The following is a 23,564-nucleotide window of genomic DNA, read 5'->3' as shown; positions in this document are numbered from 1 at the left end:
AAACAGTATTTTGTAGAGATAAAGACAAAAAGAACTGTATACAATATTGTACTCTGGTAAGCAAATTATTGATGCTTTTGAACTGTGGTGTTGGAGAAGACTCTTGAGAATCCCTTGGACTGCAAGGAGATCCAACCAGTCCATTCTGAAGGAGATCAGCCCTGGGATTTCTTTGGAAGGAATGATGCTAAAACTGAAACTCCAGTACTTTGGCCACCTCATGAGAAGAGTTGACTCATTGGAAAAGACTCTGATGCTGGGAGAGATTGGGGGCAGGAGGAGAAGGGGACGACAGAGGATGAGATGGCTGGATGGCATCAATCCAGACTCGATGGACCTGAGTCTGAGTGAACTCTGGGAGTTGGTGATGGACAGGGAGGCCTGGCGTGCTGCGATTCATGGGGTCGCAAAGAGTCGGACACGACTGAGCGACTGAACTGAACTGAACTGAAGCAAGTTATTTGTCAGAAGAGTATGGGTTAGCAATTCCAGAACTACTTCATGTGCACACTAGGACTGAGCAAATAAGTAAACATATTGATGAAAGTGGGAGAGGGGTATAAAACAAAGAAATACTTAATAAATATAAGAAAGAAAGGAAAGAAAATGCCTAGAGGCCCAACAGTTATCTTTTCAATCTGAATTTCTACTTTTCACAAAAGGTTTTTATTTAAATAAGAAACAGTCTATGAAAGCCAGCATGTAAAAGCAATTTTTCATTCTGAGACTATACCCTTTAAAAATACTACCTAATTACTACCAAAAAAAAAACACCCAAAACTATTGAAACAATGTTTCAGAAATTTATTATAGAAAAACAACATGGTGGATATATATTGTGCTTATGAAAAAATATTTTTAAAAAAGACACAGTATTTTAATTTCTTCCATTTTTCTCCCAAATACTAATCCACTTTCATTTTAGGCATAGTGCTTTGGAGATGTGCATTAAACATTTCATAAATACAAGAGTTTGGAAATGTTTCATAAGTCTTTATAAAGTAGAGTGGAAATTCACTCCAAAGTTTCAAGGCTTTTATAAGTCATTTCATTATTCACGATCATTAAACTTTAACCAAGGACCCACCATGTGCTGGGAAGTACGTCAGGCACGGATTAAGGTTACCAAGCATTTAACACACAGTAAACCTAACACATAATAAAGCACATAATGCACAGAACACTTGAATGTTACTGCAGTCAGCTGAGTAAAAGGAAGCCCTTACCACAAATCTCTTAACCTTACAAGAATAACTTTTATTTTACATGGAACAATTTAGAGTGTTGGCAGAGGATAAGACAAGCCAACATTAGGAAGCCCTCTTCCTAGTTTATGCCTTCTTGTCTTCTTATTAACATTATGAACTGCAATTTTAAAAAATTACAGCAATGACAAAAACACAATGTGCATAATCAAATGTGATAAATGTCTTTCTCATATGCCATCTAATGGCATAGTACCAAAAATACCAAATTTCAAACACAGAGGTTTTACCCCATACATAGACTCACCTGGGAAAACAAAAAGCACGCTTTTTACACGAAAATGCTGGTATTGTCAATACTGAAATTCAACTTACAAACTTAAAATCACTTAAAACATAACAGACTTAAGTTCAAAATACCTAAGGGGTTATAATGAAGATTAAAACTGAGAAAATACAATGTAAATGATCTCAAACAACAAGGAACAAAATTTGTGAACAATAGTTTCCCTTTTCAGAAAAGCCTCAATGTGTTCTGACTTAGACGTCAGAACTCAGACTCAAATTTTAGCTCCACTATGTCAGTTCAGTTCAGTCGCTCAGTCGTGTCCAACTCTTTGCGACCCCATGAATCACAGCACGCCAGGCCTCCCTGTCCATCACCAACTCTCGGAGTTCACCCAGACTCACATCCATGGAGTCAGCGATGCCATCCAGCCATCTCATCCTCTGTTGTTCCCTTCTCCTCCTGCCCCCAATCCCTCCCAGCATCAGAGTCTTTTCCAATGAGTCAACTCTTCACATGAGGTGGCCAAAGTACTGGAGTTTCAGCTTTAGCATCAGTCCTTCCAAAGAAATCCCAGGGCTGATCTCCTTTAGAATGGACTGGTTGGATCTCCTTGCAGTCCAAGGGACTCTCAAGAGTCTTCTCCAACACCAGAGTTCAAAAGCATCAATTCCTCGGCGCTCAGGCTTCTTCACAGTCCAACTCTCACATCCATAGATGATCACTGGAAAAACCAAAGTCTTAACTAGATGGACCTTTGTTGGCAAAGTAATGTCTCTGCTTTTCAATATGCTATCTAGGTTGGTCATAACTTTCCTTTCAAGGAGTAAGTGTCTTTTAATTTCATGGCTGCAGTCACCATCTGTAGTGGTTTTGAAGCCCCCAAAATAAAGTCTGACACTGTTTCCACTGTTTCCCCATCTATTTCCCATGAAGTGATGGGACCAGATGCCATGATCTTCGTTTTCTGAATGTTGAGCTTTAAGCCAACCTTTTCACTCTCCTCTTTCATTTTCATCAAGAGGCTTTTTAGTTCCTCTTCACTTTCTGCCATAAGGGTGGTGTCATCTGCATATCTGAGGTTATTGACATTTCTCCCTGCAATCTTGATTCCAGCTTGTGCTTCTTCCAGCCCAGCATTTCTCATGATGTACTCTGCATAAGAGTTAATGTTTACCAGGTAGCAAAACATACTACAAAGCTATGGTAAATAAAACAATGTGGTACTGGTATAGGAATGGACAAATGAGTACTAGAAAAGAAAACAGACAGAGACCCATGTGAAAATGGGCATCTAAGTTAACAATGATAAAGAGGGGGAAAGTATGGTATGTCAATAACTGGTGTTGAAATACATACTGAAGTATCTGCAGACAAATGTATCTACCTGGAACCTACTTTGAAATAATTTAGATGCTGGGAATATGGAGATGATGGATAAAAACACCTTTTTGTAGTTGACTTGGAACCAGCTCTACAAATTGCACTGGGTTAATGTCTCATAAGTCTTTCACTATAGTTTCCTGCCTTAATGTTTTCAGTCTCACACACTGATCAAAACAAAAAAACTAAAAGATAGACAAGAAAACTGATACATACTAGTTATAATCTAAGTAACTTGGAATGATGAAAATACACTGGAGTTACATAGCAGTGATGGTAGGATAATACAACCTTACGATGATACTAAAACCCAGTGAATTGTAATGTTAAAAGAGTGAATTTTATGGTGTGTGAATTTTATCTCAATTTAAAAAAAGCTTCTAAAGAACAAAAAAACTTGCTAGGAGTCTTACTTACTAGAACAGTGAATAAACTAAAAAGTATATTTTCTACCAAACACAGAGATTTAAGTACTTGAAATAGTGTTTAAAGAAACAAGTAAAATTATCAAAATGGAAAGAAAATGTAAAACTTGAATTGGAAACTAAGATATTTCTAGGTTGATTCTAGAAAACAAAGCAAAACAAAAAACCTCTTGGGAAATAACAGCAATCTGTATTCCTGTTAGGGGCTTCCTGGTGGCTCAGAGGTTAAAGCGTCTGCCTGCAATGAGGGAGACCGGGGTTCGATCCCTGGGTTGGGAAGTTCCCCTGGAGAAGGAGTGTTCCTGTAACTATTTTGCCGTAGGTGAAACAAACACAACAGTAAACACATAGAAGCCTGGAAATCCAGCAAAAATGAGTGTTAGTTACAGGGTTAAATGGTCCAAATATATTTTCTCTAGTTTGAATTTTAAGCTAAGAAAAATGCAAAAGTATAGCATTACTATTGTTTAGCACTGTATATCCAGTCAAGCACAATTTTGTAATGAAGCTTTTAAAGGCACCAAAGCAGGTTACTGCATTAATTTATATCACCCACCAGAAAAAGAAACTTGGCTTAATTAAAGCCATCACACTGAGATCTGGCTATGTAGTATAAACAAGAGTCAAAGGTAATTTATTCTAGCAAGGTCTTTTGGTATAAAGATATTTCCTCAACTTTTAAAATATATTACAATGGGGATAAAGGTCAATTTTGCAACCCTGACTCCTTAAAAAAAAATAAATAAATAAAAGACAAAAAATGTGACTTTCCCAGGCAGATAAGAAAACTAACTAGGAAGTGATTATCTTGAAAAGCATGACCAGTTAGGGCAAGTAAAACAATAGTCCTGGAAAAGATTCAATTGCTTGCCATATACAATAACTGACTCAGTTAATTAGGGTAAGCAATCGCAGGAGAAAGATTTTTATCCAAAAAAACCTTTTTTCCTAAAATTAAAATTAGGGGCTTCCCTCATAGCTCAGTCGATAAATCAACTGCCTGCAAGGCAGGAGACCTGGGTTCGATTTCTGGGTCAGGAAGATCCCCTGGAGAAGGAAATGGCAACCCACTCCAGTATTCTTGTCTGGAGAATACCATGGACAGAAGAGCCTGGCAGGCTACAGTCCATGGGGTTGCAAGAGTCGGACACAACTTAGTGACTAAACCACCACCGTATGAAAGTCTTTTCTCCCTACTCACCACCTCACCTCTAAGTACTGCATTTAATATTTCTCAACATGGCTACCCATTCTACTGACATGCATCAATAGAAAAGCATTTGATCCAACAATGCATGTCTAGCAATCCTTTATTTTTATTAATGTTAATCATAAAGAAAATAAAGGAATACATTCCACATGTTTAAAAATGTAAACATTACATATAAAATTAATATTCCCTTTCACCACTGTTCCCCATTCCATGGAAATTCTTTAAATCTAATCCAAACCCCATTTTATGAGTTCTCTCATATAAGAAGACTAGCAGAGAAAGAACAACTGGTTACCACTGCTGGCATTAGTCCTTCCAATCTTACTTGAGCTTAACAACGACTTTTTAAAAATATTTACTTATTTATGGTTGCACTGGATCTTAGTTGCAGTGTGCAGGCTCAGTAGTCTCAGCTCAAGGGCTCAGTCACTCCTCAGCATGTGGGATATTAGTTCCCTGACCAAGGATCAAACCCACATCCCCTGCATTGGAAGATGGACTCAACCCCTGGACCACTGAGAAAGTACCACCAATGACTTTTTAAACATGCATAATTTAGGGAATTTCCCAGCAGTCTAGTGGTTAGAACTCCGAGCTTCCATTACAAGGGCCATAGTTCAGTCCCTAGTCCAGGAAATAAAATCCTATGTTCTTTGAGAATGAGCCCCTAGCATTTTTTTTTTTTAATGCAACACAGCTTTATCTAATCTTTTCAAAGCATTCAATTTAGTCTTCATAGAAACAGGAAGTCATTCCTTTTGTATTTACAGTTGATGGGATTATTTAGTTATGTAATTACAGTATCAAGTAAAACAAGTATGAACAGGTATGGAAATAAACACAACCCATAATCTACCAGAAGACAGGGCTTCCTACCCAGTCTCCACCAGCCTTCAGAGCATCCAACACATCTACCAATATATTCCACAGAGGCAGTGAGGAATGCTGGTTAATCTTAAGTGAGGTTCAATTAAAAGAGCTCCTACTGACAGAAATACATACACAATACATATTCTCTGTGCCAGACACTTGAAGTGAGTAAAGTATCTGTGTGAAAATAATTTTATTTTTCTGATTTTTTTTTTCCTTCTGGCTTGCCTTTTTCCAAGACTGTTTCTGATTTGACCGGTTCAGCAGGATTTTTAAGACAATTCAAAAATAACATTTCTTCGGTACTCAGCCTTCTTTATGGTCCAATGCTCATAGCCACACACAACTACTGGAAAAAACCATAGCTTTGTCTATATGGACCTTTGTTGGCAAAGTGATGTATCTGCTTTTTAATACGCTGTCCAGCTTTCCTTCCAAAGAACAAGAGCCTTTTAATTTCATGGCTGCAGTCACCGTGAAGCCCAAGAAAATAAAATCTGTCACTGCTTCCAATTTTTCCCCTTCAGTTTGCTATAAAGTGATGGGACCAGATGCCATGACCTTAATATTTTTTAATGTTGAGTTTCAAGCCAGCTTATACACAAAAGAATTTACAATTATATCCACATGCCAAATTACTAACATTTATTTACTACATACTCCAAAGTCCTAACATAATATTCAATAACCAATATGTAACTTCTTGAAGAGCTTCTGCAGATTATGCCTCTGAAGAGCTTAGAGTCTGCATTCGAACCAGACGAATCAGAGGATGGAAATGTGCTGCTGTGAAGGAAAAAGAGAATTAGGAAAGGCAATTACAGTTGGCTCACTTTTCCCTTCTTCTGTGTCAAGCTGACAATAAGAATACTTATGTGTTTCTCTGCCATTTCAAGTTGACACTCCGAACTAATAAATTTAAGCCAAATGACTCACTGCTCCTTTTATACTTTAAGGCTTAGGTGTTTACAAATTTAACACTGTTTTATCTTTCTGGTGACTTGAACTTTGGCTGTTTTTGAAATGTATATCTGTTTATGCTTCTTGCCTTAAAGTCTGTTTTGATATTATTATGAGCACATCAGTTTTCAGTAGGTTAGCATTTGCTTGGTTTCTCTTTTTTCTATCCTTTAATTTTTGCCTTTCTCTATACATATACATATACTTAAGGTATTTGTCTTAAAAGTAGCTTGTAGATGAATTTTATTTTTCTATTATGAAAAGCTTTGCTTTTAAACTACTAAATCCATTCATGGGCTTCCCTGGTGGCTCAGAGGTAAAGAACCTGCCTGCCAAAGCAGGTGTAATCTTGCCTGGGAAATCTCATGGACAGAGGAGCTTGGCGGGCAACACTCCATGGAATCACAGAGTCAGACTTGACTTAGTGACTAAACGAGTCCATTTATATATAATGTAATTGTTAAAATATTTAAGAATCATTCTACTGTCTTACCATTTCTTCACCTGTTCTATATACTTTCTTTCCTTGTCTTCTTTTGGACTGAGTGTTAAAATTATTATTCCATTTCTTCCCTTTATTAGTTTTTTATAATATTTTATTATTCTATTACTGGTTATATTGCAGGGTCTGATAACATGAGCCCTAACTTACAAAAACCTAATGTAAATAAGTACTTTTGCCAGTTCCTGGACAGGGAAAAGACCTATTATTGTTGTGTGTTTTCATTCTGTGTTAATTTTAAGCCTCATATAAAGCTAACTTTGTTTAAATTTACCAACATTTACTCTTTCCATTATTTTCTGTTCCTTCCAACATTTCCACACTCCTATCTGGCATCATTTCCCTTTTACCTGAAGAACTCCTTAGTATTTATTTTAGTGCAGGTACTGGTGGTGACAAATTCAGTTTGTTTGGCTCAAAATGTCTTTTTTTCCTTAATTTTTGAAGGTATAAAATTCTAGACAGGCACTTTGAAGGTATCATTCCACTGTCTTCTGGCTTCCACTGTTTCTACCAAAGCTTTATTGAATACCGTTGAATTTAATGTGTAGCTTTTCTTTGGCTGCTTTAGGATGTTTTGACTTCAGCTTTTATCAGTTTTGCTATGAGATGCTCAAGTGTGGTTTTCTTCATATTTTTTCCTCTTGCAGTTCAAAGTATTTCTTGATATTGTGACTGTAAGAAACAATCTCTGACTAGTTTCTCTTGATCTCATTTTTTAAAATGTACCAAGTATCTTTAAATGATCTGTTATATAGCACAGTAACACACTATGCATTCTAAGAGAATCTAATCATTGGGTAATATCCTAATGGCTTTGTTGTTGTTGTTTAGTCACTAAGTCATTTCCAACTCTTTTGTGACCTCATGGACTGTAGCCTGCCAGGCTCTTCTGTCTATGGGATTTCCCAGGCAAGAAAACAGGAGTGGGTTGCCGTCTTCTTCTGCAGGGGATATTCCTGACCCAGGCGTTGAACCTGCATCTTCTGCATTGGCAAGTCAATTCTTTACTACTGAGCCACCATGGCTTATCTCAAGATAAATTATGTTCCAATTTGAAGGATCCTGCCTTTTCTTTTTTTTAAATAAATCTTTGGTAGGAATTTAAATTCAGTCCACTGTGTGCATAAAATCTGTTTCATTGATACCTATTGCATAAGCTATTAATTGGCCATTTAGTACTTTTAAATGAATATAACCATAAGTCTATAGATCGTATGTAAGTTTATGCTCAGATGGCAAAGAATCTGCCTGCAATGCAGGAGACCTGGGTTCGATCCGTGCACCAGGAAGGTCCCTTAGAGAAGGGAATGGCTATCCACTCTATTCTTGCCCGGAGAATTCTATGGACAGAGGAGCCTGGCAGGCTACAATCCATGGGGTCACAAAGAGTCGGACGTGACTGAGCAACTAAACAGCATGAATTTAAATTTCTACTAAAAGATATGGATTCACAGTATGTTTAATCTTTTGCTTTCTATTTAAGGCCCTTTCTATTTTTAAAAACCTATATCAAGAAAAATACTTTTCCTAATAGGAACAGAAATAAAGTAGTATATTCCTTTGACTATATTTCAAGGACCATCATACACCATTATACATCAAGTAAGTAGAAATACAAGTAATACTACCACACAACAATGCTGTTTTTTTCCACTGTCAGATATCTGTAGTTAAAAGTACATCATATTGGGCTTCTAATATTCTCAGTGACCAGAGTCAGTCATTAATTTGTTCATCTTCCAAACATAGTAGCTACTCAGTGTTTCTTAATTGATTGCTCTATTGCCTACTAAAGTGTCCTAAGTCTGCACATACAGAAAACCAACAGTGACTCATAAGGAGAGTGTCTGGGACATGAGGTACATTTATTAGGGTCCCTTTCAAAGGTACCAAATGGTGCAATCAGAACCATACTCAGCTTAACCTACGAATTCAAACTCAGCCTAATAACAAAATCCCTAATAATGACCTGCCATAAAATTAATCTATTATAATCTATAAAAATATAAAGGCTTTTCTATCTATAACAGTCCTAGGAAACTACAAAAGTCTAAGTATCAATGGGCAAAATGAGTTTCTATTACAAGAGTACATTTTCCATATAACTGTGTCTTTCTCTTGCTAAAGTTCTAAGTAAGATGCTTCTTTACATATTTAAAACGTTAATGTATTACATACTTTCTTACCTATTAAACCCCAGCATACTAAATATAATTGGGGTTATTTATGGTGAAGGTTTATCATCATGAAGATAAACCACTGTTTTGAGGAGTGACACAAGTATGCTGTGAGGCTGGAGGTTACAGGCCTCTCTGCTTGAAGGAACACAAGCCCACAGGCTGTAACAAACCTGACAGCCAAGTCAAAGTCAATTAGATGAATAACCTTCATTTTCTGCCCTGGATGGCTGATACTGGCCAGATATAAGTAAGTGAGGGTTTTTTTTTTTAATCAAAAATATCCTTTTTAAAACACAATTAGACCTGATAATAATTTGATTGTAATCATTTCAAAATGTTCAGGAAGATAAAATGTTCAGTAAGATAAAAACCTTAATAAGAATATAAAGGAGGAAATAATATAAATACAGGAAACACCTTTATAGGTGGCCCATACATACACTCAGTCACTCTTACCTTTACAAGATTCTTCTCTTTATGGAGTTAGGAACTTTTAATATCACTGCCATAGAAATCACTGAGAAAACAACTGGAGTTTAAGAACAAATTCATTTATAACTGGACAGCAGAATGACTGAAACAGAAGAGGCAAGCTGGCCTACCTCTAACGTATCTCTCTGCCTGAGGATATAAAAATCTGTCAGTTAGAGATATGCTCAGAACTAAGCAGCATGCTTGTCTGATGCCCTTGGGAAAGCTCAGAACTGTGGGTCACCTTCATGTGTCTCATTCAAGCACTGCTCCTACCAGGGAGGTGGAACCATCCACACCAAGGAGACTGGAGCACAGATCAGGGACAAGGGAGGTGATGGGAAATTCTGAAGCATAAAGTAATGGAGCAGACAGAGGGGAGCAAAGAGAGGAGGGAAGGGTCACTCAGCACTTAGGTACCTGGGGAGAGAGTAAAAGGAAGACAGAAGCAAAAAAGAGCAACCAAAAGATGCCAAAGAAAGGAGCCCCTCGCCGCTTAGCCCACCTGCTTCCAAGACCCAAAGCTATTAACTGAATAGATCAGCTAAACTACAGTGAAAGAATCTTTTAAGGGTTAACCAGGAACCTAGTAACCAACATGAATCTTACCTCCAAAATTCATGAGTTCTGAGACCCTCATGAATCAAAGTTGCTCAGTCGTGTCCAACTGTTTGTGATCCCATGGACTATACAGTCCATGGGATTCTCCAGGCCAGAATACTAGAGTGGGTAGCCTTTCCCTTCTCCAGGGCATCTTCCCATCCCAGGGATCAAACCCAGGTCTCCCATATTGCAGGCAGATTCTTTACCAGCTGAGCCACAAGGGAAGCCATGAATGAAAACCTGAATATAAAATGACTTTTTCAATTACACTTTAGATTATCTGGTAGAAATGTTATATGACAAATAATACTGTTAATCTTTAAGATTCTTCCCTCAAAGCAACTTTCAGTTCAGTTCAGTTGCTCAGTTCAGTTCAGTTACTCAGTTGCCCGACTCTTTGCGACCCCATGAATCGCAGCACGCCAGGCCTCCCTGTCCATCACAAACTCCCGGAGTTCCCCCAAACTCATGTGCATTGAGTCGGTGATGCCATCCAGCCATCTCATCCTCTGTCGTCCCCTTCTCCTCCTGCCCTCAATCCCTCCAGCATCAGGGTCTTTTCCAATGAGTCAACTCTTCACATGAGGTGGCCAACATATTGGAGTTTCAGCCTCAGCACTAGTCTTTTCAATGAACACCCAGGACTGGTCTCCTTTAGAATGGACTGGTTGGATCTCCTTGCAGTCTAAGGGACTCTCAAGAGTCTTCTCCAGCACCATAGTTCAAAAGCATCAATTCTTCGGCACTCAGCTTTCTTCACAGTCCAACTCTCACATCCATACATGACCACTGGAAAAACCATAGCCTTGACTAGACGGACCTTTGTTGGCAAAGTAACGTCTCTGCTTTTGAATATGCTATCTAGGTTGGTCATAACTTTCCTTCCAAGGAGTAAGCGTCTTTTAATTTCATGGCTGCAGTCACCATCTGCAGTGATTTTGGAGCCCAGAAAAATAAAGTCTGACACTGTTTCCACTGTTTCCCCATCTATTTCCCATGAAGTGATGGGACCGGATGCCATGATCTTCGTTTTCTGAATGCTGAGCTTTAAGCCAATTTTTTCAGTCTCCTCTTTCACTTTCATCAAGAGGCTCTTTAGTTCCTCTTCACTTTCTGCCATAAGGATGGTGTCATCTGCATATCTGAGGTTATTGATATTTCTCCCGGCAATCTTGATTCCACCTTGTGCTTCTTCCAGCCCAACGTTTCTCATGATGTACTCTGCATAGAAGTTAAATAAGCAGGGTGACAGTATGCAGACTTGACGTACTCCTATTCCTATTTGGAACCAGTCTATTGTTCCATGTCCAGTTCTAACTGTTGCTTCCTGACCTGCATACAAATTTCTCAAGAGGCAGGTCAGGTGGTCTGGTATTCCCATCTCTTTCAGAATTTTCCACAGTTTATTGTGATCCACACAGTCAAAGGCTTTGGCATAGTCAATAAAGCAGAAATAGATGTTTTTCTGGAACTCTCTTGCCTTTTTGATGATCCAGCAGATATTGGCAATTTGATCTCCGGTTCCTCTGCCTTTTCTAAAACTAGCTTGAACATCTGGAAGTTCACGGTTCATGTATTCCTGAAGCCTGGCTTGGATAATTTTGAGCATTACTTTACTAGCATGTGAGATGAGTGCAATTGTGCAGTAGTTTGAGCATTCTTTGGCATTGCCTTTCTTTGGGATTGGAATGAAAATTGACCTTTTGAAAAAAGTCACCTTTAAGGTATCAAAAGGTAGATTATTAAAATAAGATAAAATCAGAAGTAGTGACAAAAGGATACAAAAAAGTATTCTGACAAATATTTTCAGTGGCTTTATTGAGATATAATTTATATACCATAAAATTCACTCATTTTAAATATAAACAAGCCAATGATTTTAATGAATTTATAGTTGTGCAACCATTATCACAATCCTTACATGTTTCTATGAGTCATCAGTAGACAATAAAACAATCTTCTCCCACAATGCAATTGTACACAGACTATGAAACTCATATTTAAACACCAGTACTATCTAAAGGCTGTGCCCAAGAAGCAGGCCTCAAGCAGGGGCCCTGCCAGGCCTCTCTTCCCTTTTCTCTAGTGCCCCTGAGGGGTGGGCCTTTCTAATGGCTTTTTAGGAAAGTATGAAAGCAATGCTAGTGAAATTCCATTCATTCACACTGTAGGTATAAAAATATTTCATATCATTGAGTGTCACAGCAAAGTCCCCACAGACAGCAAGGGACCAAAATCACACTTTTAAAATCATATACATAATACATTGTGCCATTTTAAGGATCTCGATATCCTCACCACTTTAAAAGTGGAGAAGCAGATGGTGATACTATTTTAATGAATGGGAGAGACTTGAGTGAATTGTGTCTGTTGCTATTCAATACTAGGAGTAGTAATTCTCCTAACTACTAAATGAAGAGCCCCTATTGCTAAATAAATCAGGATTCCTGACAATTCTCTCTTCAAACTAGTTCTGAATACACGGTGGATATGTTTGCATTTTATAGTCAGATATTTCATACCCTAACAAGCTTATCCTCGTGGAGCTAGTGGTAAAGAACCCACCTGCCAATGCAGGAGACCTAAGAGACACAGGTTTGATCCCTAGGTCGGGAAGATACCTTGAAGGAGGAAATGGCAACCCACTCCGGTATTCTTGTCTGGAGAATACCATGAACAGAGGAGCCTGGCGGGTTCCAGTCCATGGGGTCACAAAGAGTCAGACACGACTAAAGCAAATTAGCACCCATGCATGCACAGTCTTCAGGACACATACCCACAGGGGATACATTCCAGGATTCTCAGCAGATGCCTGAAACTGCAGATAGAACCAAACCTTATATACACATTCTTTCTTGAACACTGGGGTCATTACTAAGTAAAATAAGTGTTACTTGAATACAGCACTATGATACCAACAGCCAATCTGATAACTGAACCAATTATGTGACTAAATGGGCTGGAAACATACTGTGTGGATACGCTGGACAAAGGGATGACTCATATCCCAGGCCAGAGGGCACAGAGATATCACACCACTCAGAACACCATGTAATTTACAACTCGTGAATTGTTTATTTCTGGAATTTCCCATTTAATATTTTTGGACCATGGCTGACCACAGGTAACTGAAACTTCAGAAAGGGAAACTACGGGCTCGGGTGTGGCAGGGGGAGGACTACTGTATATTTTAAAGAGCTTTTGTAATACATTTAAAACCTCCAGCCTCAGCCATCTTGGGGGTTTCCCAGGTGTCGCTTGTGTAGGATACATAAGAGAGGCCGGTTCAATCTCTGGGTTTGGAAAACCCCTTGGAGAAGGGCATAGAAACCCACTCCAGTATTCTTGCCTGGAGAATCCCATGGACAGAGGGGTCTGGCAGGCTACACTCCATAGAGTCACACAGAGTCAGACATGACTGAAGCGACTTAGCATGTACGCCATCTTTTCAAGGTTATCTGTGTGATGATATACTATCTCCTGGATGGAGGGCATTCCTACAGAGGTGATGTCTGAGTTGAAGTCAGAACTATTTCAGTAGGGTAATTTGGACAGGGTCAAGGTGAGGAAAGTGAGAGGAGAGCAGTTGTTGGCAGAGTAAGCCGTGTGCAAAGATCCCTGTAACTGAGAAAACACATTTCAGGCCTCAGCTGAGACATCACTTCCTCAGGGATGCCTTCCATCCAGGAACCCCATCCCCACCAGTCACGCCCCTCTGCTACGTGCTTCACAATATCCCACATTTGTCTTCTTCAGAAGCTTAAGTTTAATGATAAAACTGTGATCAGGCAATTAATGTCTAGCTCTTGGATTTGACTCTATGCTCCTGGAAGCTTTGCATTTTGTTCACCCTGTAGCCCCCAGCATACAACAGGCACTCTGTAAATATCTGTTAAATATTAATATTCTGTACTGAATATTTTTGAATAGCCACTGGACAGGGGGATACAGCAGTGAGCACAACAAACACAGCCCCTGTTTTGGAGCTTATCCTCTAGAGAGGGAAGAAGAAGACAAACAGAAAAGAAGAAAACAAAAAATTCATGTGTCGTTACAACTGTGGTAAGAGCTGACTATCATTCTGACTTCCTCCTGGACACTACAAGGAATAGAAGACAATGATTTTTCATGGAGCTTTACCTTTCCTTCATCTATTTAGCACATTACATGTTCCTTCGACTTTCTGTTCCTCATCCTAATAAAGCCCAACCTATCAAAGCAGAGTCAGACACTTTCAGGCTGTCAAAGATAGACTCATTAGACCCTGGCTGAAAGTCTACCTGCCTGCAAATGTCTGGGGGAAGAGACCTTCCAAACTGAAGAAAGGCCAACTATTCCAAATAGTTTGCTTTCTAGGCACCAGGGTTAATAGAACCAATTGAGGGGCAGAGCTTGCTATAAAAGGAAGGGCAATTATCAGCAAAGGATTCCACAACCAAATAATACTTCTAAACTCTTTTCTACCACACATTTTTCTAAATGGGCACACAACTTATAAAATATAACCTTCATTAATGCTACTAATATTTCACTTCTAAAAACATTGCTTTTATAATCCCCACCATGTCGTCTTTTAGTGACATGTTAGTATCATTAGTTTCAGTAAAAATTAGTGTTACTGGAAAAAACAGTCTAAGTTTAACATTTATTCAAAATTATACATTCAGAACTTAAGTGTTCTCTAGTGATATGTTTTACCTTTAAAACTAAGGAAAAACAAATAATAATAGCCAGCATCTACTGAATGCCTACTATTATCAGAAGCCATGCTAAGCACTTAATGAGAGTTTATTAAACTTACCATAACCCTATCTAGGTGGTATCATCACCCAGCAACCGAGGCTTGGATGAATAACCTGATCCAAGGCAATCATGTGACCTCAAGGTCAGTCCAGTGCTGGGGCCAGTGCCTACCCAGTGCTATTTGGGGAATGGCCTATTCCACTATAAGAGAAAAGGGCAGATGCAAAGGTGAGAATTCTCCTGGACATGCTTTTGTAGTGAGCATTCCAGAGGATGTTAGGTTCCTATTATGGATTGAATTAGGTCCCCTTAAAATTCATTATGTTGGAGTCCTAACCCCCAGAGCCTCAGAATGTGAGCCTGTTTTAAAGAATGGGATCTTTAAAGCTGTAATTAAGTTAAATGAGGTCATTAGGGTGCACTCTAATCCCTAATGACCGGTGTCCTTATAAGAAGAAATCTGGAGACACACACAGAGTGAAAATAATGTGAAGACACAAGGAGAAGATAGCCATCTACAAGCCAACAAAAGAGGCCTCAGAAGAAACCAACCCTGATGACTAGATCTTAGACTTTAAGCCTCCAGAACGACAAGAAAATAAATTTGTTTAAGCCCCCAAGTTTGAGGAGCTTTGCTGCGGCAGCCTAGCAAACTAATGCCGTTCCAGAGTCACGACTGCCTGATGACAGTCACAGCTCACCCACGCCGCTCTTAGACTGTCAGTGACAACTGTTCAAGTAAACTTCGTTCCCATCTCACTAGGCAAGAACAGAAATTCATGCATTAATATGTAGAGAATAAGTAGGAGGGAAAGAGGAGTGAGAAAGAGTTTAAGTACAGATATTTTCTTCCCCTCATCCTCTACCCCCAGAAGGTAAGATGCTCCCATGGGAAAGTGCACTTGGAGTGATTATTTCAGTTCTAACACATATCAGGACCACACTCCCAGCGGGCAAGTTGATAGTGTGGTCAAAGCAAGAGCTTAGGTGGAACACAGGGTGGGGAGGAAATGAGGCATGCCCAGGACAGAGGATGAAGAAAGAGAAGGCGGGAAGAGCAAGCTGGATGCTCAGAGCATGGAAGCCGGGGTGGAGTGGTACCCAGGGTGGGGCTGCAGTTCTCCGGGTGAGGGAAAGAGCAGCAGGGGGCCCAGAAAAGAGATTTTCCTTTGTTTTTTTCCCCTGTATCCTTTCTTAACAGCCAAACCTTAGAAGTGATGCGGCAAGAGGGGACAGGGCGGGGGCGGGGGGGAAGTACAGAGATTAGGAGCGTGGAAAACTTTCCCAGCTCCATTTACTTCTTTTTATTATTTTATTATTTTCTCTAGTTCACTCTATTCCCTCACTTTTCCCTCTTCCAAAATATCCTACATGACAGGTATCTACACTGCCTACCAACTTCTTTTTGGTCCAAAGAAAGGTCCTACAAGGAGGGAAGGTGTATGTAAACAGGAGCTGACCACAAAAGACCATAAGAAATGCCCCCACCTGCCTAAAGACCATACTTTCACTGCATCAAACTCACCAACCAGTAGTATATTTGTACACTGCTTTAGGAAATGTCTTGGGGTTTGTTTGCCAAGTTCAAACCCTCCTGCTTTGACCAACTGTCCTGCTTAGTGTAGTGGGCATGTTTGAACTTTGTGACCAGGGGAGGCCCCTGACTCAGACTGAGCCAAAAAGGGTCTCTTTCCTAGGGTCTTAACTAGAGAGCCCGTCAATCTCCAGAAGTTATAGGGAACATCAGATGCTGGTTGGCTTGAGGGCTAAGGTCGGTCTGAGTACCACATAAGGACAGAAATTTCATCCCACATACACAAACACAGAGAAACCCAAAAAAAGACAAGAATGTATAAGAGATGTTCAGACACAAGTGATGGTCAGAGACTGTCTGCCAAAAAATGTAATCTCAGATCCTGAACAAATCAACTTATTGGTTTTGTTCCCTTGAATTCTAATAAAAACTTGTTTGCATAAACTGATAGGTTTGTATTTGCAACCAAAAGAATTGATAAAATAGTGATAATTTACTAAGCACCTTTAGGTATACTACCTCACGTGAGACCCACAATACCCTCAGGAAAAAAAAAGTGAGCAGTTATTTTCATTCTTGTTTTATAGTTTACAAGGAAGTAGAGGCTCTGGGGCACTGGGGGCCCCAATGAACTAGCCTCCTGGGATGCAAACCCTTGCGAAGCCCCTTCCCATGTTGGTTCTGGGTTTGGCTGTGTGACCTCCTCTGACCAATGGGATATTAGCAAGTCAGTGATGCAAGTAGAGGCTTGATAAGCCCTTCTACACTGGAACTTGTCACCTCAGCACCCTGAAAGGATGTCCAGGTATCCAGGAGACAGAGAGGGCCCAAAAAGAGGCCTCGTGAGATGAGCTACATGGAAGAAATGCCACATGAAGGAAAACTAAGATGCCCCAGGCAAACCCCTAGCTGAGTGCTGCCACTCAGATGACCCTGGCCAACAGGCAAAAAGGGCAGAAGAGCCATGTGTCAACCCACAGAACTTGAGATACTCTAAACTGTTACTTAAGGCTTTAAAACTTTTGTGGCAGTTTATTACACAGCAACAGATGAAACAGATGTTATATAATTTCTCTCATATCTCAAAGCTCTAATAAATAAAGCTTGAATTTAGGTCTCTTGACTCATGTCAGTGATTTATTCATTGTTTCAAGATGTAACTGAAATTGGAGAAAAATAACTCAAAAGTTTCATATGCTTCACTTAAACAATAGAAAATGAATTTTAGCTCAGAACATTCAACTGTGAAATTATCCTGTCAGCATATAAATGAATTAAAAATATAAGTATGTAAATGTGGACAGGTAGGAGAGTGTGACTAAAATACTTATTAGCATGTTACACAATGTCTAAATGCTTTTCTCCTTTGTACTGAAAGAATTCAAAACTACCAAAGACAGAATGTACAAGAACACTCACAGTGGTCTCATTTCTAATGGCAAAAAAAAGCCCCCAAAATAAAAATTACCCAATGATGGGGAAAAGGACAAATTATGATATAGTAATACAATAGTGAAGATAGGAACTAAAGTTTCATATATCAAAGTGGACAAATCTCAAAAGTATCCAGTTGTGTGGGTAGGGGCAACAAGTGAAGGAACACAAGTGGCTTAACATCATTTATACCAAATTTCCAAAATATAAAACTTAGCAATATATTATTTAGGGGTATATATGTAACAAAAGCAATAATGAAAATCAATGGGCTAATAAGTACAGTATTCAAAATCACAGGTTCTCTTGAAGGGAACAAGACTCTTGGAGAAAGGCAGCAAGAGTTCCAAAAACATTGGTTTCATTTCTTAATCTACATGGTAGATAAATGTGTTTAATTTACAACAAGTATACTGTGTATCGGTGACAAATAGCTCTTTGTGTCAATAAAATATTTAACAATTTTTTTAAATAAACAAAAAAAATTAGCAAAAAGAAATTAAGACTCTCTATGGCAATTTGTGCTTTATATTCAGAAATCAACCTGGCTTCCAAATGTGCAATAATTTTACCTTAAAAGAATTTTTTAAAACATACAAGGGTGGCTACACTCCTGATTGCATAGCAGTAATAGCAAAGCTTCCTATAGCTCTTAACTCACATTAAAATCAATAACAGTGAAAAAATATATATTTAAATTTTGTGCTTAAAATATTTCAGTTAGTCCTTTTCATGACTTTTTGGAAGCCTATGTTACACCTATCTTTTAACAAAACTCCCTCTGAACTCAGGGCACAGGTGCCTGTCCTGCCAAGGGAGGGTCTAGTGAATGAACCAGACCTTCCATCAATTTGCTTTTCCTGGACAGGACTCCCAGGAGCACCGCACTGTGTACTAACAGACCCTTTCTCTTCCCTGGCCAGAGTTGACTATATGAGGAATAGACAGCTGACCAAAGCCCATCAGTCCTAATCTGCCACCTGCCTACCTCTCCAGCCTTATTTCCACTATTCTCTCCCTCAAAACCACTGAAGTTGGTGTATCTGTCAGAGCACCTATCACAATTAACAAATAATTATACATTTATTTCAGTGATTAATCACTAATGTCTAGCCTTCCCTCTTAAACCGAAAGCTCCATGAGAGTGGGAACAGGTCAGTTTTTGCTCACTATTGTATTCCACCAACTAACGCAATTCCTGAGAGTAGGCATTTAATAAGTTGTTGGGTTTAAGAGGAAGAAAGGATTTTAATATTATGCCTCCTTTCTCTAAAGCTTTATAGGCATCCCTTGGAGATCAGTTCCAGACTACTGCAATGAAGCAAATAAATCAATAAAACAAGTCACACAAATTTTTTTGGTTTCCCAGTGGCTATAAAAGTTGTTTACACCAAACTGTAGTCTACTAAGTGTGCAATGAATTATGTCTAAAAATGTACATACTTTAATTAAAAGTACTTCTTCAATGAACATATTGACTACAATGGAGAAAAGACAGGTTCTTCAGCAAGTGGTGTTGGAAAAGCTGGACAGCTCATGTAAATCAATGAAGTTAAAACACACCCTCACACTCTACACAAAAATAAACTCAAAATGGTTTAAGTATAAGATGACACCATAAAACTCCTAGAAGAGAACAGAGACAAAACATTCTCTGACATAAATCATACCACTGTTTTCTAAGGTCAGTCTCCCCAGGCTATAGACATAAAACCAAAAATAAACAAATGGAACTTAATCCAAACTTATAAGCTTTTATACAACAAAGGAAGCCATAAACAAAATGAAAAGACAATCTATAGAATAGGAGAAAATATTTGCAAACCATGTCACTGACAAGGGCTTAATTTCCAAAATACCACAAACAGCTCATACAACTCAGTAACAAAAAAACAACTCAATCAAAAATGGGCAAAAAATTACCTTAAGTTAACATTTCTCCAAAGACGACATACAGATGGCCAATCGGCAGTTGAAAGAGATGCTCAGCAATGCTAATTATTAGAGAAATGCAAATCAAAACAATGAGGGACCACCTCACACCAGTCAGAATGGCCATTATTAAAAAGTCCACAAATAACAAATGTTGGAGAGGGTGTGGAGAAAAGGAAACCTTCCAACACTGTTGGTGGGAATGTAAATTGGTGCAGCCACAAAGAAAACAGTATGGAGGTTTCTTTAAAAACTAAAAATACAGTTGCCACATGATCCAGTAATCTCACCCCGGGGGACATATCCAGAGAAAACTATAATTTAAAAAGATACATAGCAATGTACCAAAGTTCATAGCAGCACTATTTATATAACAGCCAAGACATGGAAGCAATTAAATGTCCATCAACAGATGAATGGATAAAGAAGATGTGGTATATAGGCAATAGAAAACTATTCAGCCTTAATAAAGAATGAAATAATGCCATTTGCAGCAACATGGATAGACCTAGAGATTATCATAAAGTAAATAAGCCAGAAAGAGAAAGACAAACACCATATGATATCACTTACCCATGGAATCTAAAATATGACACAAATGAACTTATTTACAAAATAGAGAAAGACTCATAGACTTAAAAAACAAACTTACGGTTACCAGAGGGAAGAAGGATAGGGGAGGGATGAACTAGGAGTTTGGGATTAGCAGGTACAAACTTCTATATATAAATATAAAATAGATAAACAACAAGATCCTACTGTATTACACAGGGAGCTATATTCAGTATCTTATATTAACCTATAATATAAAAGAACATGGAAGTGTGTGTGTGTGTGTGTATATATATGCATAACAATCACTTTGCCATATACCAGAAACTAACACTGTATATCAACTATCCTTCAATTAAAAAATACTTTCTTACTAAAAAATGTTAACCGTCATCTGAGCCTTCAGTGAATCATAACAGTAACAAAGATCACTGATCACAGATCACCATAACAAATATAAAGTTTGAAGTACTGTAAGAATTACCTAAATGTAACACAGAGACATGAAATGATCAAACGCTGCTGGAAAAATGGCACCAATGTATTTGTTGGACTCAGAATTGCCATAAACCTTCGATCTGTAAAAAAACACAACATCTGCAAAGGACAATAAAATGAGGGATGCCTGTTTTTTTTGTTTCCCTTATATGGATGAAGAGGAAAAGTTAAAATTTTACATAACCTCCTTTTCCTTCTGCCTCTATAACTCAGCTTGCCCCTTGCAAAGTCTAGATCACGTAGGTCACGTAGTTTCAAAAAGTGGGGACTTGCAATACTAGGAACTGGAGTTTATCTCACTCACCCTTGTCCTGCTCTTTGCAATCTCCCAGCCTCTGCAAACCTGCTTAATCATGCCTGTCCAGGTCAGGCATCCCCCTCCCCATCTTGACCACTGTTCCTGTGCTCACGAAACTCCTTAGTTTAAACCAGCCTATTAACAGCTAGTGTTGCCCACTACAGTCTGTCTATAAAAGCTCTGTAATCCTTTTGTTCGGGGCTCAGAGCTTGGAGTGTTAACTCCTCTGGGCCCGCTGGCATAATAAACTTGAGTTCTTCAACTCTCCAAGTGTGGTGCTTGGCTTCTCGAGTACTGGCTTCTGCAACACGGAAATATACCCACTTTGGGTAGATCCAAAATTAAGGTAAAGGAATCCAGGCCATTACAGAATCTACATTTATCCTCAAAGAAGACAATGTCACAGAATGCCACATTAAATTTGACAAGCTTAAAGAGTTTACAGAAACATACCTGAATGAAGCTGAATTTTTCCAATAACACCTTCTACCAACCCCAAACAAATGGGATTCCACGCAAGAAGCAGATCGGTAGCTAAAATAAAATAAGAAGCAGTCATGAGAAAGTATTCATTGGAAAACATTAAAACAATATCTTTATAGAGAACAAACTAGTGGTTACCAGTGGGGAGAGAAGGGACAAGATAAAGGTGAGGGAAGGGGAGGCACAAACTACGGGGTGTAAGAGGGCTCAAGGATGGATCATATAATACAGCACACGGGACAGAACCAATCTTTCCTGATAACTGTAAATGGAAAGTAACCTTTAACACTGTATAAAAATAAAAAATTTTTAAAATAAATGTCACAGAGAAGTCACAAAATGATTTAAAATACAAAGTGTCTTTAGCAATGTATTAAAAAATGATCAGCAACCCAAAAGAGCAGGTATCAACACCCAGAACTGAATACATTACTAAAAGCCATTGTAGAGAGGCATTAAATCCGAGGCCTGAGTAAGTTCTCTAACATAAGGACAGTTATGGGAAAGATAACTGACATTCTAAAACTCTACTTGGATGGGAGGCAGTACTTTGGCGCCCTGCAGTGGAGGAAGGAGGCTGGTACAATATAAGAGGGCAAAGAGAGGAGTTATCCAAGGTCCTACTGCCAGAGCCAGTCTCAGATCCAGAGACAAGAACTGAGAACCACCCCCCCAGAGATGTCCACTTACTGAATCACACTCCGGAAAATATCCTTTCCCAAAGAAGCTAACACCAAACAAAGAAATTCGGAAAGCCAGTTCTCTTTCATGTGACTTCTATGGCAACAACAACAGGAATCACTTCTGTCTATACTGAGTGCCTACTATGTGCCAGGCATCCCAGTCAGGGTTTCTCATCTGAACCACAGAACAAGACAATGACTTGGATGACTGTATTCTCAATTCTCCCAAGGATGGTAGATCATTTGTACCATTCTAGACACACAGAAGAGAAGCTAATTCATTACACACAACAGATGCCTGAGGACGTTAGGGCTGAATTCTGTTGTGGAACGCAGGCTACAAAAGGCTGTTATACCCATGCAGATAAAGGTAATATTAGTGGTGGTTCAATAGCAGGAAAAGATTAGCAAGAATGAAAACATTATTTCTCTTAGCAGAAATTTTAAATTACATTTTAATTACTACCATTTAAATTTTATTTTAATGAAATGTATAATCAATCTGTAACTCATGTGGGTAATTACAAAAGACTTAATAGTCTCCAAATTCATTTGAGTTTTGACTACTGTATCTTGAACATCTTTGTTATTAATGATATATTCAGTGGGAGGCAAAAAAAAAAGTTGACTTCTGTTTTTATTGCAAGAATTAAAGTAAAATAGAGAATTAATTTTTTAAAGGCTATTATACATACTATCACTTCTAATCCTGATGACTCTCTAGCAGTTAGGTACTGCTGCTGCTAAGTCGCTTCAGTTGTGTCCGACTCCGTGCGACCCCAAAGACGGCAGCCCACCAGGCTCCGCCGTCCCTGGGATTCCCCAGGCAAGAACACTGGAGTAGGTTGCCATTTCCTTCTCCAACGCATGAAAGTGAAAAGTGAAAGTGAAGTCGCTCAGTCGTGTCTGACTCTTCCCAACCCCATGGACTGCAGCCTGGGCTCCTCCATCCATGGGACTTTCCAGGCAAGAGTACTGGAGTGGGTTGCCATTGCCTTCTCTGAGTTAGGTACCAGGTTCCAAATCACAGATGAGGAAATGCAGCCTTAGAAAAGTAAAGTGGCCATATCACACAATGGGCCAAGGCCAGAGCTGCAATTCAAAGCCATGTCTACACCACATGGCCTGTGCTCTTAACCGTCCAAACACAGAATCTATACACACATGGAACTAATCAATAAGACAATATTTACATTTTAAGTAACATGCATTCTTATAAAAGTAATACACTGTAAGATTGGAAAAAACACTTTATCACTTCCATCCTGTCATCCAGAGAGAATATTATTTTGCTACATTTCACATC

The 23,564-nt window shown here is 38.9% G+C and overlaps 1 protein-coding gene and 1 long non-coding RNA gene across 5 annotated transcripts in view; both read right to left on the bottom strand.

Moving 5' to 3' along the window:
- INPP5F (inositol polyphosphate-5-phosphatase F) overlaps positions 1-23,564 on the bottom strand; it is a 94,222-nt gene that overhangs the window by 48,135 nt on the left and 22,523 nt on the right. For 3 of the 4 annotated variants that reach the window (XR_011564306.1, XM_070780939.1, XM_070780937.1), the window contains exon 2: positions 21,546-21,626. Coding sequence is in view for 3 of the 4 variants with exons in the window: in XM_070780939.1 (XP_070637040.1) it covers positions 21,546-21,626 (81 nt within the window). In the remaining variant the exon portion in view is untranslated. Of the gene's footprint in view, positions 1-21,545; positions 21,627-22,008; positions 22,034-23,564 lie in introns of those variants that run through there. The other variant, XM_070780938.1, reaches the window with a different exon arrangement.
- Positions 782-20,773, bottom strand: LOC139179993 (uncharacterized). The gene is made up of 2 exons (XR_011564307.1): positions 9,484-20,773; positions 782-6,168 (listed from the first exon to the last, which is right to left on the bottom strand). It is a non-coding gene; the product is annotated as an uncharacterized lncRNA (long non-coding RNA).

The sequence above is a fragment of the Bos indicus genome, chromosome 26 (genome assembly GCF_029378745.1).
Source record: "Bos indicus isolate NIAB-ARS_2022 breed Sahiwal x Tharparkar chromosome 26, NIAB-ARS_B.indTharparkar_mat_pri_1.0, whole genome shotgun sequence".
NCBI lineage: Eukaryota > Metazoa > Chordata > Mammalia > Artiodactyla > Bovidae > Bos > Bos indicus.
This window is presented reverse-complemented; position numbering and strand designations above follow the sequence as displayed.